This window comes from Pholcus phalangioides, unplaced genomic scaffold, assembly GCF_987345545.1.
Source record: "Pholcus phalangioides strain wild (caught in Gottingen) unplaced genomic scaffold, Ppha-v1.0 ptg000010l_1, whole genome shotgun sequence".
Classification (NCBI taxonomy): domain Eukaryota; kingdom Metazoa; phylum Arthropoda; class Arachnida; order Araneae; family Pholcidae; genus Pholcus; species Pholcus phalangioides.
The window spans coordinates 9,231,164-9,249,765 of NW_028301603.1; the positions used below are offsets into that span (position 1 = coordinate 9,231,164).

Below are 18,602 nucleotides of genomic sequence, written 5' to 3' on the forward strand. Positions count from 1 at the left end.
ATTTATGTTCGTAAGTCGGGGAGTCCGATTTTTTTTTTTTTTTTTTTTTGCATTTGGCCGTGAAATTCTCCTAAGCTCGGACCTGTCTCCGATTTTGGAATTTAAATATCTCAGGGAATAATGCAGTTAAAAACATGTGATTTGTTTGTTGGGTTCAGAAGAGAAAAAGCAACAACTGTCTAATTGGAAGTTAGATGACGGGGGGAAGGGATCGTATAAAAATTTACATTTTTAATTTTGTGCACACTGTACTTTCATCCACAAAACTCATACAGGGTGATTTCTGGTAGAGAATTTTGAGAATTTGTAAAATTAGAACCATAGCGCTACGACAAACGGTTGATGAGATAAACTCTGTAACAACACTCCAAGGAGGAAACATTGAATCTTAGAATGGCCATAATATTACAAATAGGCAGGGCCGCAAGTAGTTGGGGGGAGCAGGCGAATCTGGTGCCCCCGGCGTATTAAAAAGGGGGCGCAGATTTAACCATTCAACCTATCCTTCAGCATTACGGGGGGGGGGGGTGCCTAAATGAGTGGTTGCCCCGGCTAACCAAGTATCCAGTTGCGGCCCTGCCAGTAAGTATCTTATTTCTGACGAATCACCGTTATATATATTGGGTATTTTTTGATACATTCCCAAGTTCGTAATTTACACCTGGTAGCATTTCTTTTACTTCTATAGATCAACCTACACAGTTGATCCACTAATGACCCACAAAAATCATGTCCTTATTCTGTAGAACTTTAATGCATGGGCCCATCTGGGCACTTCTGGCACCGGGGTGTCAAGTGACAATTAGACCTGGTTCCGATTTTCAAGAGTAAATATGCAAATAGGTAGGTAGGAATTTTTAGCTATAGGTAGTAGTGCCTCTCTCAGAAAAATCGCTTTGTATGTGGGCGTGTGATAATGTTAAGAGACAGCCCTGGGCGTACTTTATGAAAATTGTGAAAAGCTAATCGAAAAACTCGGCAAAATAATGTGGTCTAGTTTGCAATATTATTAGTTTCTGATCTTTTGTGTCATCCCTTGTGATAATGATCATCAACTATACAATCAAGTGTTCTTAAAATTTTAGGATCTTCTATCGGATGATCGATGTTGAAAAAAAAATCGTCCATTAAAAAGAAAGTACCATATGATATCTTTTTGGTGGTGCTCCTTTAGTACTGATGCCTTAAGCACGTGTTTATTTTGCTTAATGGTTAATCCGGCCCTGTGACTGCGCACATGATTTCTCTGGAATGAATGTTTCAAACAAATATTTAAATACTTTTTCACACGTATTTGAGTTCATTTTTTTGAGTTCATAGTATGGCTACAACATGAACCTATATCGTTGATGCATGTATTATTGTTGAAAACGATGTGAAAGGTTGAACTTTTCAATTGTGATTCGTTTGTGTGGCTACTCCTAACTACTTTTATCTGCACGAAGAGAATAAAAATTAATAAAACTGCTTGCTACCACTTTTTGCGATTTTTATCACTACAAGAATGCGTATTTTGGAAGCTACAACTGACATTTTCTCAAGGAAACCATAATCATTTACACAAAAATAAACTAATTTGAAATAATACAAATTTCATCAATGATGAATTTTCCTACATGTGTAAGCATAAGAGGGTTCACATAATTGGTGCTCGAAAACCCAAAATCATTTTTTCGATACGTCAATAATGGATGTAAGTGGACAGTTGGCCCCCTCTCGATAGGAGGCTCTAGGTTAGAGAGCAATGTTGGCATGTGTAGTGCTTTCAATGACTTTTTCGCGTCGGTTTTTAATGGAGATAATGATATTCGATATACGGGTGTTGCATGGGGTAATAAAACCCTCAACGATATTCAAGTAGAAGACGTGGAGGTCCTAAATCTTCTAAGAAATGTATGTGCAAGCAAAGCACCCGGACCAGATGATATCCATCCCAGGGTCCTCAGGAAATGTGCTAATAAATTGTTGGGGCCAGTCGCACAGATATATAGGAGCAGTGTTGCTGACGGTATCATCCCAAGGGATTGGAAACTTGATAATGTTGTTCCCATATTTAATAAGGGTAGTAGAGAAGCGGTGTCCAATTATCGTCCAGTGAGTTTGACGAGCACCATCTCGAAAATTTAGGAAATTATCATCAAAAGGCAGTTTGGGAAGTGGATAGACGAGAATAATGTATTGTCGGATAATCAGCATAGGTTCAGGAGGGGGAAGTCATGTGTAACTGACCTCCTTTGCTTCTATGATGACGTGACTAAGGCTTTGGGTAAGAGCAAAAATGTAGATGTTGTTTACCTTGATTTCCAGAAGGCATTCGATCGGGTCCAACATGGTAAATCTTGAAGCGTTTACACGAGATTGGAATTGGGGGCAACTTGCTGAATTTGATAGAAGAATCGTGGTTAAGAGATAGGTCGCAACGAGTTATGGTGAACGGGGAATTCTCTGGTAGGACCGACATCAGAAATGGAGTTCCTCAAGGAAGTGTCCTTGGTCCCATACTTTTTTCACTTTTTGTCGATAAGATTACAAGCAAATTCGCAGATGATGTGAAGCTAATGGGGGTAATCGGAAATCAATGCGATAGGGAGTTGCTCCAGACCAACTTAAACAGGATTGCAGAATTGGCAAATGAATGGAGCATGACGTTTAGCGTTGATAAGTGCATGGTCGCTCATTTTGGTTCGAACAACCCACGGTTCTCTTACGAGTTGAATGGTGTCACTATCCCGGATTGCAACTAGGGTCACCGATTTTTGGAATTCTCATTGACGAGCAGGTTAGGTTTTCTGACCATTGTTCAGCGGTGGTCAAAAAATCGAATAGAATGCTCGGTTTCATTTTCAAAAATGTATCTTCGCGTTCTCCTAAATTCATTCTTCCGCTTTTTCGAGGCTTAGTTCGTCCTGGACTGGAGTATGCTGTAAGGTTTTGGAGACCATACCTACAGAGGGACATAGACTTGGTCGAAGGGGTGCAGAGAAGAGCTACGCGTGTCCTTATTGGCACACGAGGCTTGAGTTATGAAGAGAGACTTCATTTTTTGAATATGTTTACATTGGATGAACACAGGTGTCGAGGAGATATGATCGAAGTATTCAAAATTTTCAATGGTATTTATAGGATGGACCATGAACTTTTAGTACACCGCCAATCGACTGCTTTTACAAATGGACACCAGAAACAATGCAAGGCTATGGTGTCGCAGGGAATTTTTCTCTAATAGGGTTGTTAATAAATGGAATAGCTTACCCCCGGAGGTAGTAAATTGTAACACAATTGACACGTTTAAAAAGAAATACGATAAACATGTTGGGGTAAATCGAGAAGCTCTATCCATACGTAGAATAAGACAAACATAAGTATTCTTTATGGGCATTGTATAGTATTTTATCACGTGTATATATTGTTTATAATTTTTGTTAATTGCATTTTTAATTGGGTTGCTGTATTTTTGAAATATACGACATCCATATTTTTATGGGCATCTTTTTCTCAGCCACCTCGTTAGGCATTTTGCCTGTTGTGGTGTTGTATTTGTATTTACAGTAACTTGATGACATTGTGTCGTCTTCAAGCGCAGAATTTACATTGATTGAAAATAATTTATTCTATTTTTTTTTACTGTATTCTATTACGTTTATTTTGCTCTTTCGTTATTTTCATAAATTAAAAATTAATCAAACTAAATTCAAACATATTTATATACTTCAGAAAATTCTTGAATAACTATCTTCTAATGGAAAAACGGGGGTGTAGAAAATTATTCATGTTCGCAAGAGGGGGTGCATAGGAGTGAGAAATGGTAGAAAGGGGGCCATGGACAAAAAAAGGTTGAGAACCACTGGTCAACACCACCTATAGAACAAGGCTTCTGCACGGAGCTCGTGACGTCACAGAAGAAGACTACTTCACCTATTGCCATTGGATATAGCAGGCCGACGAATGCGATAGCTTTACCTTTCTTGCAGTATATCCAATGACAATAGGAGAAATGGTCTTCTTCATTGACGTCACAAGCTTCGTGTGGAGGTCTTGTTCTATAGGTGGTGCCGGCTTAGTACTACTGGGGGTTAGAACTCCCAACCTAAAGCCATCCGCCAGATCAGGCTCCCAAAGTAGCTGGGTTACACGAACACGCCACGGTTCGCAGCCAAAGAGCGCAACAAGCCTACAATATGATACAACTACTCAATCATTACACTTCACTCGTAGAGAAAAACTGGTGGCAGTTGGCAGCACACTACACGTACACGCACATTCCAACATGAACCAATTCGGTAGAGGTTCCGCAGAGGAATATAGACGAGGTACATGTATGGTTTAGTAGTAGCTCTCGAGGCTTAAGTGAGGGTGCAAGGGGTGTGGGTGCACTCGGGCGGCAGCATGACTTTCGTTGTACACAAAAATTTTTGGAAATTTTCAACAGTAAAGATTTACATGGCTTTTGAGCCATTGCACTGACAACGGATGTGTTGACCAAACACCTCCGAAGTCATTGATCCTAGGCATTGAAGTAAAAAGAAATCCTTCAATCTGTATCAATAATGATTACCTTTTACTCGCAAGTGAATCCTTCTCATCTATTAGTAAAAGGTGAACAGGAGAGCCAATCACGTTGTCTCCTGGAAATCAGCTGTTTTGGCCCTTTAACTCCCTTCTCTGCAGGGGGCATTTTTAACCTGAATCTCGAACTGATTGCGAGTTCACGAATTTTTTATAAATTTTATGAATTTGAGTTGAAACAAATTTTTTTATTCGGGATAATTGTCTATTATCTTAGCTAATTTTTTTTTCTCACCACTTTACCTTGACGTCGAAGGCTATTTCTATTCCCATCATATAATCCACAACCCCGGTATTTTCATTTTCTTGAGGGTCTCCCTTCATATGTGGTTCAAAGTCAGAGTCTCCCTAAGATTTGGCTATATTGTGTGCAAAACAACACATGCAATCACAATTTTCGGGATGTTTTCCAGTTTTACACGACGAAGATATTGCAGGATAGGAAATCTCCGCTTCAGCTGTCCGAAACACCTTTTTATGGTAGCCATTCTTTTTTTTCAGGAAGGGCATTGGATTGATCCAGGCCAACTAAAATCATCACTTGTGAAAATTTTTCTGCCATCGCAAATTGCTTGAATATTTAGAGTTGGTTTCCATTTACGGTTTATGTACTCATCGCCATGGATTTTCGATTTCAGTATCCCTACATGGGCACAATCAGTCACACCGATAGCTGTTGGAAAGCGATATCTTCTCTGCCCTAATTTTTTGCCTCTAGTATTTCACCTTGCGTAGTGGAGAATTTTATCCAGCTACCGGCCTGCGCTATTAACGGTCTACGACAGCCAGGGCCGGATTAAAATGTTTGAAGGCCCTAAGCACTTGAATGATTTTGGTGTCCCCCCCCCCCATACGTATATTTTACACAATCTTGAATCTATCAATGAAAAAAAAACATTGAATGAAACTTTGCATTTCAGAAGTAACTAATCTAAGACCAGCAGTGAATCCAAAAGTAGGGTGGAGAGTAATCGCCCCTCCCAAAATCCGGATAATATGGTAAAACTTAGCCTGTCCCGTAAAATACGGGACAATCCTACAATCTTACACAATTAGCCACCCCTCCTGACTCATCGCTGTGGATCCGTGACTGTGTCTAAGGTTGAATATATGATCTGGATATTTCTGAGCACTCACTTTATTTATCTAAAAGCTTTCTCCTACATTTTCTAGTTCAAGAGCTTTGATAACATGTAATGCTACTTTCACCACATTTGTGTCTATACTTAGTAGAGATATGAGCCATCATATATTTTTACATACTTTAATTGAGGAAATGGACCCTCAATCAATAAGGGTTTTTTTCCCACATTATTTGCTTCTGAACTCAACGCATCATAAATTTTCCTTTCAGTGTTTTGATTCTGGCTTTGAAATTACAATGTTAAATTTTATTGGTTTTTTCATTCCCCCAAATTCAACTTGATCTCTGCTATTCTTGATTGATTAAAATTCTTATGAAAAATTTGTTAAAAGATTAATTTTTAAAATTATGCAAGATAGAGACATGCATGTCAATTTTACCTTTTTTTTTTTTTAATTGCCGAAATGCACGTGTTCGAACTTTTTTCAGATAGACCATGGATTTACTATATAGGGTGGCCTCTGTTAATTCGTTACAATTTGAAAAATGTGAAAAATGTGTCCAGAAACCACTCTGTTTCAGTTTTGAGAATGAAAAAACAGTGTGTCACAAAAAAAAATTGATTTTACATGGACACCCTGTCCTAAAAAACCCAATTAGAAAGCTGTTGCAAATTCAAAAATCTGCGAAAAGTTGGGAAAGAACATGCAAACTAAGGGAAAAGCCTCTCTTTTCCTCATTTATGCTGTTCTTTCCCAACTTGTCTCCGATCAGGACCGGACTTAGGGGGGTGCAACAGGTGCGGTCGCACCGGGCCGCAAAATTTCAGGGGCCGCAACTTTTTTAAAAGAAACCTTTTCCTTTCTCGGCAGATGTTATGGAAATTTTTGATCAAAATTTAATTTTTTCTCATTAAACTATTATTGATTGTGAAAAGGAGGCTTTCAGTTTAAAGCCCCAACATTATTTTTAGTGTTATTAGGTATGGCAATAGCTTATTTCTAAAAGGAAAAGTGTATGTATGTTATGCAGGTGGTCACATTCTTTATCCCTTAAAAAAGTCTGGCCTTTCTTTCTGCCGTTAAAGAATAACAGGGATATCTATATTAACCAAAAAAGAAAAACATGCTTAAAGCATCGAACGAAAATGGAAACTAGAAAAGATATCTAGCAATTTTTCCCCCTTGAAAACCTCCCCTCTCGTTAGAGTTACCATCTGGTCTGGAGGTACCAATAGCGCGCACAAGGTGATTGTTTGTAGTTTCATTCGGCGATGCTGCCACTATTGATATTCCATAGTAGTCTGTAGCATGGATATCTCTAGATGATGACTCCCCCGGAGCGAGTGAACTTCGACTGTCCTCTGGTGTGTTAATTGCATACCTTCCTGGAAACCTCTGAACTGTCATGTTTCCCTAGGGAGGCTTGAGAATTTTTCAGTCGTAAACATCACCATCTGAATCATTCTCTCATATATTCCGGAAGACGGATATACAATATGTAAATTCTAAATTTTGACAATTTTTACTACAGAGCTTCCGAAAAAAAAAAAATAAGACGTTTCTTCTCTGATTTTTTTTCTCGATCTAATTATTCACCAAGTACAATACCAACATTAGAGATATTTTGTTTCATGAACAAGAGCCGGATCTTGAATCCTACGAACTAGGCGGCCGCAAAAGGCGCTAACTGAAAGGGGTGGTTTTTTTTATCGCCAAAACATCATTCGCTTACACTTGAAAAATGTCCGGAACCAACCCTGTTCATGAGTAGAGAGTTCATGCATAAAAACATTTAAGAGCACAAATTTCCGAACATTTAGGATGTAGGCTACGTTTCTTACAGCTTCGGTAGTTCATTGCCTGCTATTAAATAAATTATATCTGAGGTTTAGGTTGATTGCAGCTAGTGTTGTTAATATTCGACACAACCCCTGTTCCAGAGCGTCTTTTTGAATTTCGAATTTGAATATTCAAATATTGAGATTGCAATTTTGCACTTTGTGGCAAGAAACTCTTGGTTTTAAACAAGTAATAACATTGAAGAGCTCATATACAGTAAATCCCACTTATAGCGTTTTCCAAAAACTCACGAAAAACGTTGTTGGTGGGAAAACGTTTTAAACGGGAGATTTCAATAAGTGTTAGTAAAAGTTAGGAGATCACGAAAATAAGTCGTACTAAGCGAGAAAACTTCTTAAATGGGACCATGTTAAGAGGAATATGCTGCAGTAATTTTAAATTAATCTACATTTTCAAATGTAGTTCTAACCGTGTGTTTCAGAATGTTTTTCTTCATTTTTGTGAGTTCCACATTCCCCCTCCCCACATCCTAGAGCAGGCCCGGTAGGATGAGATCTTTAGCGGGCCCCAACCAAGCCAGACTTTCACGGGCCCTTCTGTAATGAATTTATTGCATGATAAAAAAAAATGGTTATTGTCCCGGAACCCAGGACTGGAGCCCTGTCAGCAGTGCCGTCTTAACGCATGGACCCACCCGGACACGGCCCGAGGGGCCTCACAAAAATGAGATATGGTTGAAATTTTCGAGGAGCATACATGTAAATTTACCTGGTAGGGCCTCAGAAACATCACTTGGCCCGGGAGCCCATGGTGCTCTTAAGACGGCCCTGGCACCCGAAAAAAGTGATATATCTGAGCCCCATCCCCTTCTGGTTAACCTAATGCTCACCTAATAATTGGCATGAAAAATGCTCCGAAAAAAAAGTTCATCGCATCCTATTATTCCGGGTGGACCCTGCCTCGTAAAAGGACTGGAGTAACCAGAGTACTGCCTCGAGAAAATAGGGGCTTACAAAAAAACATACACTTATTTTTCATGATAATAAATATTTTCAAGAGGCCCCAAGGAAGTCTGCTCCGGGGCCGCGAGAAGGCACCCTACGTCCCTGGGTGGAACCCCCATGGATTCCTTTCCACAAGCAAGGTCACAACAGAGTCGATGCTTGGTCAGCCGGGCAAGATCACATTTCCGTGCCCTTTATAATGTTGAAGGATGGTTAAAAGTTAAAATTGGTGCCCTCTCTGGTTCGGCGCCAGGAACACTGGATCCGCTTGCTTCCCCCTTTCCCCCACTAGTTGCGGTCCTTCCCACAAGAGTAGGCAGGACTGCAACGACTGCAACTAGATGCTTAGTCAGCAGAGACAAGCACACATTTTGGTTCCCTCCTTCTGATCCGACGCCCGGGTTCACAAGACCCGCCTCCTCCCGAGGTCCGCAACTAGAGGAGAGCAGACACGGGACGACAGCTGAAGATGTCTGCCTTTGCTCAGGAACGGATCCATGGGTGTGGGTCGATAGGTAAGAACCGAATAATATTGGAAAATTTTCCTGTCCCATTGGGACGATCCAACGAACTTACACAATTCGCTTCTCCCGACACATCGACCTGGATCCGCACTTATCGGTGCCCCATGCAGCAGGGCAGGTCGCACGGCCAGTTATTTTTAGAAAGTATTGGTTGACATTTTTTTCTGTAAAAGTACGTGTGGTGGTTTTCAAGAGCCCCACTTTCATATTAACGGGCCAATGATAGCCAAAGCATGAATTCTAAAGTCAAGTTGTGATGTAAGAAACCTAAAAATAATGGGATTCATCCCGGGGCTGGAACCCTGTCAAGTCTCAGCTCTAGGTAGGGAAGACATGACCCTAATCTAGTTAATATATATTCATTAGGGGTCACTGTCACTCAAGTATTACGTCAGTATCGATGGAATCGGGGGGGGGGTTAGAATTTGCTCACTTTTGATGACGGGGGGGATTGGACGATGCTTACGTCATCAACCACCCTTTATAAAAATATGAAATATTCCTAATTGCATCTTTACTGAGTATGCTAAAAAACAAGAGAAAAACCTTTCCATAGTTTGTGGGCACCTGGACTAACATTCTCCCTATTGATAAGTCCTCTACAGAGACGCTTTACTGACATCTAAATGTCCCACGCGGATCCTTCAAATGATCTTAAAATGTGTCGCGGGCCGCTCAAGTGATCCGTAACTATGCCACTTATCACTTAAGTAATCTGGGAATGTGCCACGGGTAACGAGAGTGATGTAGAACTGCATTGCGGGATGCTTAATTTAAGTGCTTTAAAACTGTGCCACATGTCACTAAAGGTATCTCAAAATTTACCACGAACTGCTTAAATGTTCTGGAACTGTGCCGCGGGTCTCTCAAGTGATTTGAGAATGGGTCATGGCATACTTGAGTGATCTGAAAATGTGCCAATGTTCTGGTATCGTGCCGCGGGCCACTTAAGCGATCTGAAAATGTGCCAATGCTCTGTAATCGTGCCGCGCGCCACTTAAACAATCTGTAAATGTGCCGCTTGGTTCATTTTTACAAAATTAGGTTTGAGGTGTCGGGCCACATCAGATAACCCCGACGGCCACATTTGGTGCTCGAGCATATATGGCTTAGAACAATGGGTCTTCAACCTTTCTCGAGTCGCGAGCGCTGCATATGCCAGTCATCAAACGGAGAGCGCCCCCTTGACGGCAACTTTGACATAGCTATGCCTGAAATCTGCAAAATTGTAACCTTTAAATGAAATTTTTGCAGGGTGTTTGTTTAATGGAAGCGTTGATCAAGTGCTCGCGACCACGAAATCGGCTCGAAGAGCACTATGATGCTCGCGAGCAAGGTTGAAGATGGCTGACAATGTTGAGAGTGGGTCGCAATGAATTTCCTGAAGAGAAATTTTGAGTTCTTGGCATTCAAATAGCATTGAAATGAACACAGAATTTTAAATTTTCTCTTCAAAATATTTTTTACATCAAAACATTTTTTTTTTGATCACCTGGGGGGGGGGGGGGGGAAATCTTGGGGGAAGCTGGTGCCCCCCCCCCCCCCCGAGTACATCTCTGATCCCAATATGTTGGGGGGCCGAGCTCACGAAACGGGGAGGGTGGGGGGTCAAAAGTGGATAAAAGTCTGCTGACGTAATACTTGAATGATCCCTTATTAGAGATAGGATTTTTATGACCTAAAAACCGACCAATGTACACCATAAAAAATGGATTTACGCCACAAAAAAAATTCCTAAGAAATATGCTTTCATAAATAGGCTGACCATATTTCCTCGAGGAAAATACGGGAAATTACAGGAAATCACCTATCATTGCCAAAAAGATGCGAAAGGTACCCAAATAAAATAGCCAATAGTTGCTAATATCGCCGAAAATTCGCCAGTCATTGCCAAAAAAAGATGCCGAAGGTAAGGGAAATTGCCAGTTATTGTTATTGGGAAATGAAGCTGGGGAGAAAAATCTCTATTTATTGTTTTGCTGAAATATGCAAAAATAGTGCCCCATAATATTAAAATATGTCTTAAATGTTGAAAATCATGCCCCCCCCCCTAAAATTACTGAAAATCGTGAAAAAAATGTCTCAAAATCATGAAAAAATGCTCTATTGCATAAAAATAGCGAAATATGCAAAATGCATAAAAAATATGCAGTCATAGAAATCCTAGCCCTAGTCACTTATTAATGCAAACGTTTTGCCCGATGTTCTCTTCACTCTTGTGTGCTTTCTTTCCCTTCCCTTCAAACAGGAGCATGCAGACGACAGAGTAGCTGATGTCAACGCCATATACTATAATATGTCGGTCCTGATCTGATGTGCCACGCTAGGAAAACACAAACCCGTAGCGTGATCATGTAACACGTTTCTGTCGGCGCAAAATAGTCTAATTCGGTTCACGATGCGCAGCAAACCTATTCCTAGGAAAACCCGGCTTTAACCCGAATTATTTGATCACTGCACGAATCGTGTCCAATTTCAAAGTCAGATGACAGCACTACCAGAAATATGAAAATTTCATCTGTCGTCTGCCTCTTCTGATGTTCGTTGTTTTAGATGCTTCCTCTTACTCGACAGAAAAGAACCGAACTTGCTATCTAGTTCAGTTTATGGGCATTGCCTTTAAGGAACTGAAGTAAACTAAAATTTCTGCTTTTGACTCATGGCCGATTGGATATCTGACAATATCTGAGCTAATATATCGATTTTCTTGAAATAATTTCGAATTCTTCTATGTTTCTTTCTACGAAACTTTTTTTGCTTCCATCACTGAGAGAATAATTGAGGGAAAATGTTTTTTCAGTCAATTTTGACGTCATGACAAATCGATCGGGAAGTCGGTAGAATTTTGAACTTTCCAAAACAAGTTCTGATAGAATTCCTAACCGTAACCGTGATAACTTTTCCCGCGGAATTATGTTTGTTTATGCTGGAGCGCTAGCGATTTTAGTTTGTGTGTTATGGCGAATGTAGTGCCACATCAGAGTTGTGTTTTTTCACCACGTGATTTGATATATTAGAGGAATTTTAATTACTGATAAAGGCAAATAAAATGAAGCACCGTGAGTCCGATTTATCGCCATCTAGAATCGAAAACTTCAACAAGAGAAAACTCGACGGAAGTGACTCCGAAGATGAGGCCGTATTTATGACTCGTAAGAAGAGAAAATTGCTCATTTTAGAAGATGATGATGACAATACAAATACACTGATTGATGGTTCAACACTACGTGATTTCAGTGAAGAAACTGGATTGGTTGATCAACCTTTAAATATTGGTCCGAATGAAAGTAGTGATGATGATGTGCCACTTATAAATATTGCACCGAAACATAACTCAGTCGAAGAGGAACGAATTGAACATGTACCCAGTGCACTGAAGAGAAAAGCTGCTAAACTGGAGGCGCTGAGAGACAAGCTCGCCGAAGCCAAGAAAGCAGCTGAATTGAAAAAGGCTAAGAAGAAAAGTATGCAGTCATCAGTGCAAAGACTCGATGTGAGAGACCCTAATGATCCAGAAGAGTCACCAGAGGGATCTGGAAAAAATAAATCGATTGCTAAGCTCGGAAATTCAGACACTTCGGACTCCGAGAATGACGTCTCGCTTTTAGAACTGATGAATCAGCCGAGAATGGAAATTTGTAATGAAATAATTGGGAATATGAATACATCTGATAATGTATCTGAACTTGATGGTGATGAAGGAATTAATGTTACCAAAAAAAGAGCTAAGAAATCTAGAAAAGATGAGAATAAACCGAAGAAAGTAAAAAGTAAAAAAAAATCCAAAGGTGAGAATGACGAGCGAAATGGGTTAACTCTCGAACAGGATGTGGAATTTCCTGATATATTTGGCTCTGATTCGTCTAACAATGAGATTGTCAACTTGAAAAAGAAAAGGGGAAGGAAACCTAAGCCCAAAAATGATGAACAAATGAGGAGAGAAAAGAAAAAACCAAAAGCTACAAAAAGTAAAAACTCGAAAACTGAGACTGGCGAGCAAGATGGCTTAGTTCTTGAACATGATGTGGAAATGCGTCCAGATATTTTTGGCTCTGATTCATCAAACGATGGGATTGTTAACTTGAAAAAAAAAGGGAGGAAACCTAAACCAAAGGAAGAAGGCGATAAACATACAAAGAAGGAAACAGCTAGGGAGAAGAAAGAAAAAGAGAGGGAATTATTTGAAATATCCAGTGAAAACCAGAGATTGCTGAGGGAGACTTCGTTGAAGTTGCCCTATTATAAGCCACCGAAGTGCACTTTGGCGGAATTCTTGAAAAGAATAGAAGAGCAGAAAAAGACAGGAATCAGGCCAGTCGCAAAAAGTTCCATAGATGAAGGTATCAGTGTATTTTCTACTGAAATGAATGGTGTTGGATCGAAATCACTGATTACAGACAGTGGATGCTGCTCAGAAACAACATTGCAAGATGTTGCTCCTGTTTCATCCGAGAATGCTTTTGATGTTCAAGAAGTAAACAGTATGTCATATGATAGTAATGAAATGGAACTAGCAAAAGAAAATGACGGCAAGCTGGACTCAGATGGTTATGATGAGGCATTGAAAGTTGCAGGTTCAGAATCTTCGGGAAATGAACTTATTTCTAATACAGATGATTCAGCTTATATTACTGGAAATAATTCATTACTCAAAAAAGCTCCCGTGAATCCTCAGGTGGATTCTGATAATCCCATAGATGAAAAAATACCAGGCATTGATTTCATAGACCCTGAAGATAAATGGTTGTTAGAAAAATCACAGGTACCTGTAATCCCATTTCCGAGTAAAGAACAAGACGAAGTAGAATTGATCGAGAAAAAAAGACAGTTGTTGAGAAGTAAGATAGCAGAATCATGTAAAGTTTTTCCATGCTTGGCGAATAATTCAAAAGATGACTTCATCGAATTTAGCGACGAGGAATGTTATGAGTTATCAAGCAAAAACAGGGGCCTTAAAAGTTTCATAGATAAATTTATTGGGCATAAAGAGCAATTGTTGAAGAAGAAGCAGAAACAGCAAGATATAAAGCTGAGTATAGTGACGAAAAAAGAAGATGGCCAAACATTGGAGCTCTCAGAAATCCATGTTGGGTTGAATCAGTGTCCCAAGAAAGATGAGATAACCAAATCTGTAGAAGGAGCACAAGGATCGAAACTCATGACTTTGAAAAAGCTTTTATTCGACAAGATAACAGAGAAGAAAGAAATGTCGCTGGAAAGGAAGAAAGAACTGGAACTTGCCGATAATGAAATGGATTACGAAGAAGAGGCCGAAATGACTGATGGGAACTCTGAGTTTGATAGTGAAAATGAGCTCGAAGGAGAAGATGCAGTGAAGGAGACAGAAAACTATGCAGATGTCAATGGAAGTGATGAGGAAGATGACGATGAAGACCAGATTTCCCACAAACCGATTTCAAAGAGGACAAAGAATCCTTTCATTGATGATGAAGCAGATGATGATGATGATGTATCTGATAGAGATAATGAAAGTGATGCAGATGTTCCAACAAAGAGTAGTACAAGACCAGAGCCGCTCAATGCTGAAACTGATATAACCGAGGAATCTGAAGCCAAAAGTTTTAATTTGATGTATCATGATAGTGACAGTGAGGCTGATATATCCAAAGACAAAAACTCTCGTTTGTTGTATTTTGAAAGTGACAGCGAAGATAATGATGCTGTTCCTGAAAAAATGGAAGGGCAAGAACTTATAATAAGCAGGATCAATTCTAATGATATCTCTAATGATGAAATCATTGCAGAGAACAGCGAGTCAGAAGATACAACTCATGAGAAATCGGGTCTGGAGTTTGATACGTCGTTTATTCCATGTAATCAGCTTGCAATGGTCAAAAGCTCTGGTAAAAAATCGGAATTTGGTAACAGGTTGAGCAGTTCTCAATTAGACAAAACTCTCGCTGCAAATAGTCAACAGTTATGGAGTTCCCAAGATGATGGTGAACCTCAAACAAGCATGACCAATGATAGTGAATTCAACGTGTCATTAAATCGTTCACAGCCATCGAGTAAGATTTCCCAAATGAATGGAAGCATTAGAACTTCTTTGTCTGAAAAACTTGATGATATAGCCTTGCTATGTTCGGGACAGTTCGCAGATACACCTGATGTACCAAACAGTTGTAGCAGCATCTTGTTTTTGCAAGACAAGAATCAAAGCAAGAGTATGACCAATGAGAGTGAATTCAACGTGTCATTAAATCATTCCCTAACATCAAGTAAGGTTTCCGAATTGAACGGAAGCGTTAAAACCTCTTTGTCTGAAAAACTTGATGATATAGCCTTGCTATGTTCGGGACAGTTCACTGATTCACCCGATGTTCCGAATAGCAGCAGCTGCGTCATGTTCTCACAAGATATAGAGCAAAGCAAAAGTCTGAATGATGATCTCGTCAGCCAATCGAAATGCTCTTCCAAGGATTTATCAAGTTTCAGTGAACTGAAAAGTGGCACGCCCGCTAATTTTGATGATTTGGCTGATCTATGTTCTGGTACTTTTGCTGATTCACAATTTTCTTCTACTGCTACAATCAAATCCCAAGGTGATCGATCCAACAGCTTATTTCGGAGTGCAACACCTAAAGAAGAAGAAACAACACTTATAAATGGAGTATCAAATTCTCAGTTGTGCGATGATGGGGATGATGAGATTATCGGTGATAGTAATTCACCTTCTCTGTTCATGAAAAAGAAACGGAAGCGTCTTCTTTCTGTGTCTGATAGTGAAGCTGAAGATAACAGTAAAAATAATTTTGAAGGTGATGACAGCCACGACAGTGAAGATTTGGGGAATGAACCGCTTGAAGAACAGTCTAATCTTGATGACGAGGAGCAAAGATATCTCAAGGAATTTCTGGAAGACGAAGCGGAACTGTCTGGTAGTGATGTGGGTAGCGGTGATGACGAAGACCCTGATGACGATGATGAAGAAGAATTGAAAGATCTAATCACCCATGAGCAGTATAACGAAGAGAAGCTTCAGGACGAGGTGGGAAGGATACACTTCAAATCCATGCTCGACGAAGACAAGAGACGCTTGCGTCTGTATCAAGAACTCTATCTTGAAGATGGCGACCTGCATATGGATGGTCCCGGACGACAAAGAAAGTTTACATGGCAAAACAGTGGTAACGGCTTCGTTGTGGATGAGATAGAAGGCTTAAATTCAGACTCAGATAAAGATGACACTCCTGATGAAGAAGAAAAGTGGAGGTTGGAACGACACGAAAGAGAAAAATGGCTGAAAGAATCCATGGAACAGAAAACCGTTACTCATCAGTCTCCAGTGAAAACCGAAAGTCGGAGGTCATTCAAGCTAGAAATTGGTAATGCAGTCGAGCTGAAAGTAGAAAACGATGCAGCAACAATGGAATGGGTGTCGTCAGAAACCCTAGTCAACACAGAAAAGACGTTCAGTGGCTCGCTACTTGCTCGCGGGCAAAGCTACTTAAGTGGACTCGCAAAAAAACTGAAGAACCTAGACGAGGATACTGCTGGTAGTCGCACTACTAAACACTTCGTGTTCCGTTCACAGTCACCTAAGAAGGGGAAAAAGTCAATGAATGCGTCTAGATTGTCCCAACCGCCATCTTCATCATCGCAAACACCAACAACTGTTCTTTCGCCCCTGTTACAAGGAACACGAAAGAAAGGCGAGAAGAAAAGAAGAAGCGTCTTTGAGTATTTGAACTGAGGAACTTGAGTTAAGATGTATAGTTGTTGGAGTTTTATATGTATTCCTTGCAATTGTTTATCTTTTTTTTAAATGCACGGTAAGTTTTGAAATTCTTGAGGTTTTCGCCCCCTTTAACATTTTAAATCCATTATTTCATCTCGACTACATTGGTACTTTGCTGTTATAACCATTTACTTGCCGCATTTTTTTTGTCTTGGTGACACTTCTTGGGTCCTTTAAAGAAAAGAACTCTTCTGCATATAAAGCACTGAACTAACACTAAACACTGTAAAGGAATTTTTTACCGCAGAATATTTTATGTCAACGGGGCAAAGTTGCAGGACAATGCAAAACGTTCTGCTTTGGGGCTTCTCTTTGACCAATTGGCGGCTTTTTTGTTTTGGCAAATTTGCACCACCCGTTTGGCTCAGCTTTTTTCCTGGTGAATTTTCTCGGAGTCAGTTTGGCTGTCTTGCGCAGCCACATTTACGTTGCTCTTCAGTTAAAACCCATAGGCGGAGATAGACTTGGAAGTCTGGGGGGGGGGGGACGCATGGTTTTGACATGGGCAGAGATACGGGGAGAAGTCCCCCCCCCCCCCAATATCTCCGCCCATGTTAAAACCATGCTGTTTTTCTTCACCCTGTCAGTGGACGTTTCTCTGTTACAACCTGAAACGTGTTGCTTGATTCAATGGAACTCGGTTATTATTGCCGTGTAGACGAGTTGTTAGCCAAGGTGCATTATCTTTGCTGCAACTTTCATTTCAGTTACGCTGGTTTACATTCCAATTATTCCGGTAAATTCTGATATGATTTCTATATCATAATGTGCTTGCTAAATATGCTAAGAAGTCTGGTATCATGTTGAAGGCATGCAGAAAGAAACCCAAATGCACCGATTTGATGTCGATAAAATGTGTGGATGGTTGCAATGGAAAAGTACCACTATATTGCATTGGGGCATGGTAATTACCTGGCACTGGGTTGCCACTGCGTCTAAAAAACATGTTGGTGTCTAAATTTGTATATGTGCATAATTGCTGGAAGTTCCGAGGACAGTGCTAAATTTTCAGAATTTGTGTCAGTGTTTTCCAGAAAAGTTATCAGGGTGTTTTTCTCTCGGGGAAAGCTACGCTTTCAGTCCTTGTACCTGTACTTGAAGGAATGCCACTTTGTTTTGCAATTGCGCTTGTGATGGGAAGTGATTTTCTGTCGCTTATCATGTTACAAATAAATACAAATACAACGCCACAACAGGCAAAATGCCCAACGAGGTGGCTGATAAAAAGATGCCCATAAAAATATGGTTGTCATATGTTTCAAAAATACAGCAACCCAATTAAAAATGCAATTAACACAAATTACAAACAATATATACACATGATAAAATATTATACAATGCCCATAAAGAATACTTATGGTTGTTTTATTCTAAGAATGGATAGCTTCTCGATTTACCCCAACATGTTTATCGTATTTCTTTTTAAACGTGTCAATTGTGTTACAATTTACTACCTCCGGGGGTAAGCTATTCCATTTATTAACAATCCTATTAGAGAAAAATTCCCTGCGATACCATAACCTTGCATTGTCCCTCACCAATCGATACTGGTGTCCCCTTGTAAAAGCAGTCGATTGGCGGTGTACTAGAAGTTCATGGTCCATCCTATCCATCCCATTGAAAATTTTGAACACTTCGATCATATCTCCTCGACACCTGCGTTCATCCAATGTAAACATATTCAAAAAATGAAGTCTTTCTTCATAACTCAAGCCCTGTGTGCCAATAAGGACACGCGTAGCTCTTCTCTGCACCCCTTCAACCAAGTCTATGTCCCTCTGTAGGTATGGTCTCCAAAACCTTACAGCATACTCCAGTCCAGGACGAACTAAGCCTCGAAAAAGCGGAAGAATGACTTTAGGA

General features: G+C 40.0%; 1 protein-coding gene across 1 annotated transcript; it reads left to right on the forward strand.

Annotated features, from left to right (window-relative positions):
• The first annotated feature begins 11,922 nt into the window (after window positions 1-11,922).
• On the forward strand, window positions 11,923-18,313 carry LOC149080856 (uncharacterized). The gene has a single exon (XM_089237525.1). The coding sequence runs from the start codon at window positions 12,030-12,032 to the stop codon at window positions 16,692-16,694; it is 4,665 nt and encodes a 1,554-aa protein (XP_089093651.1). The 5' UTR covers window positions 11,923-12,029; the 3' UTR covers window positions 16,695-18,313.
• Window positions 18,314-18,602: the final 289 nt, after the last annotated feature.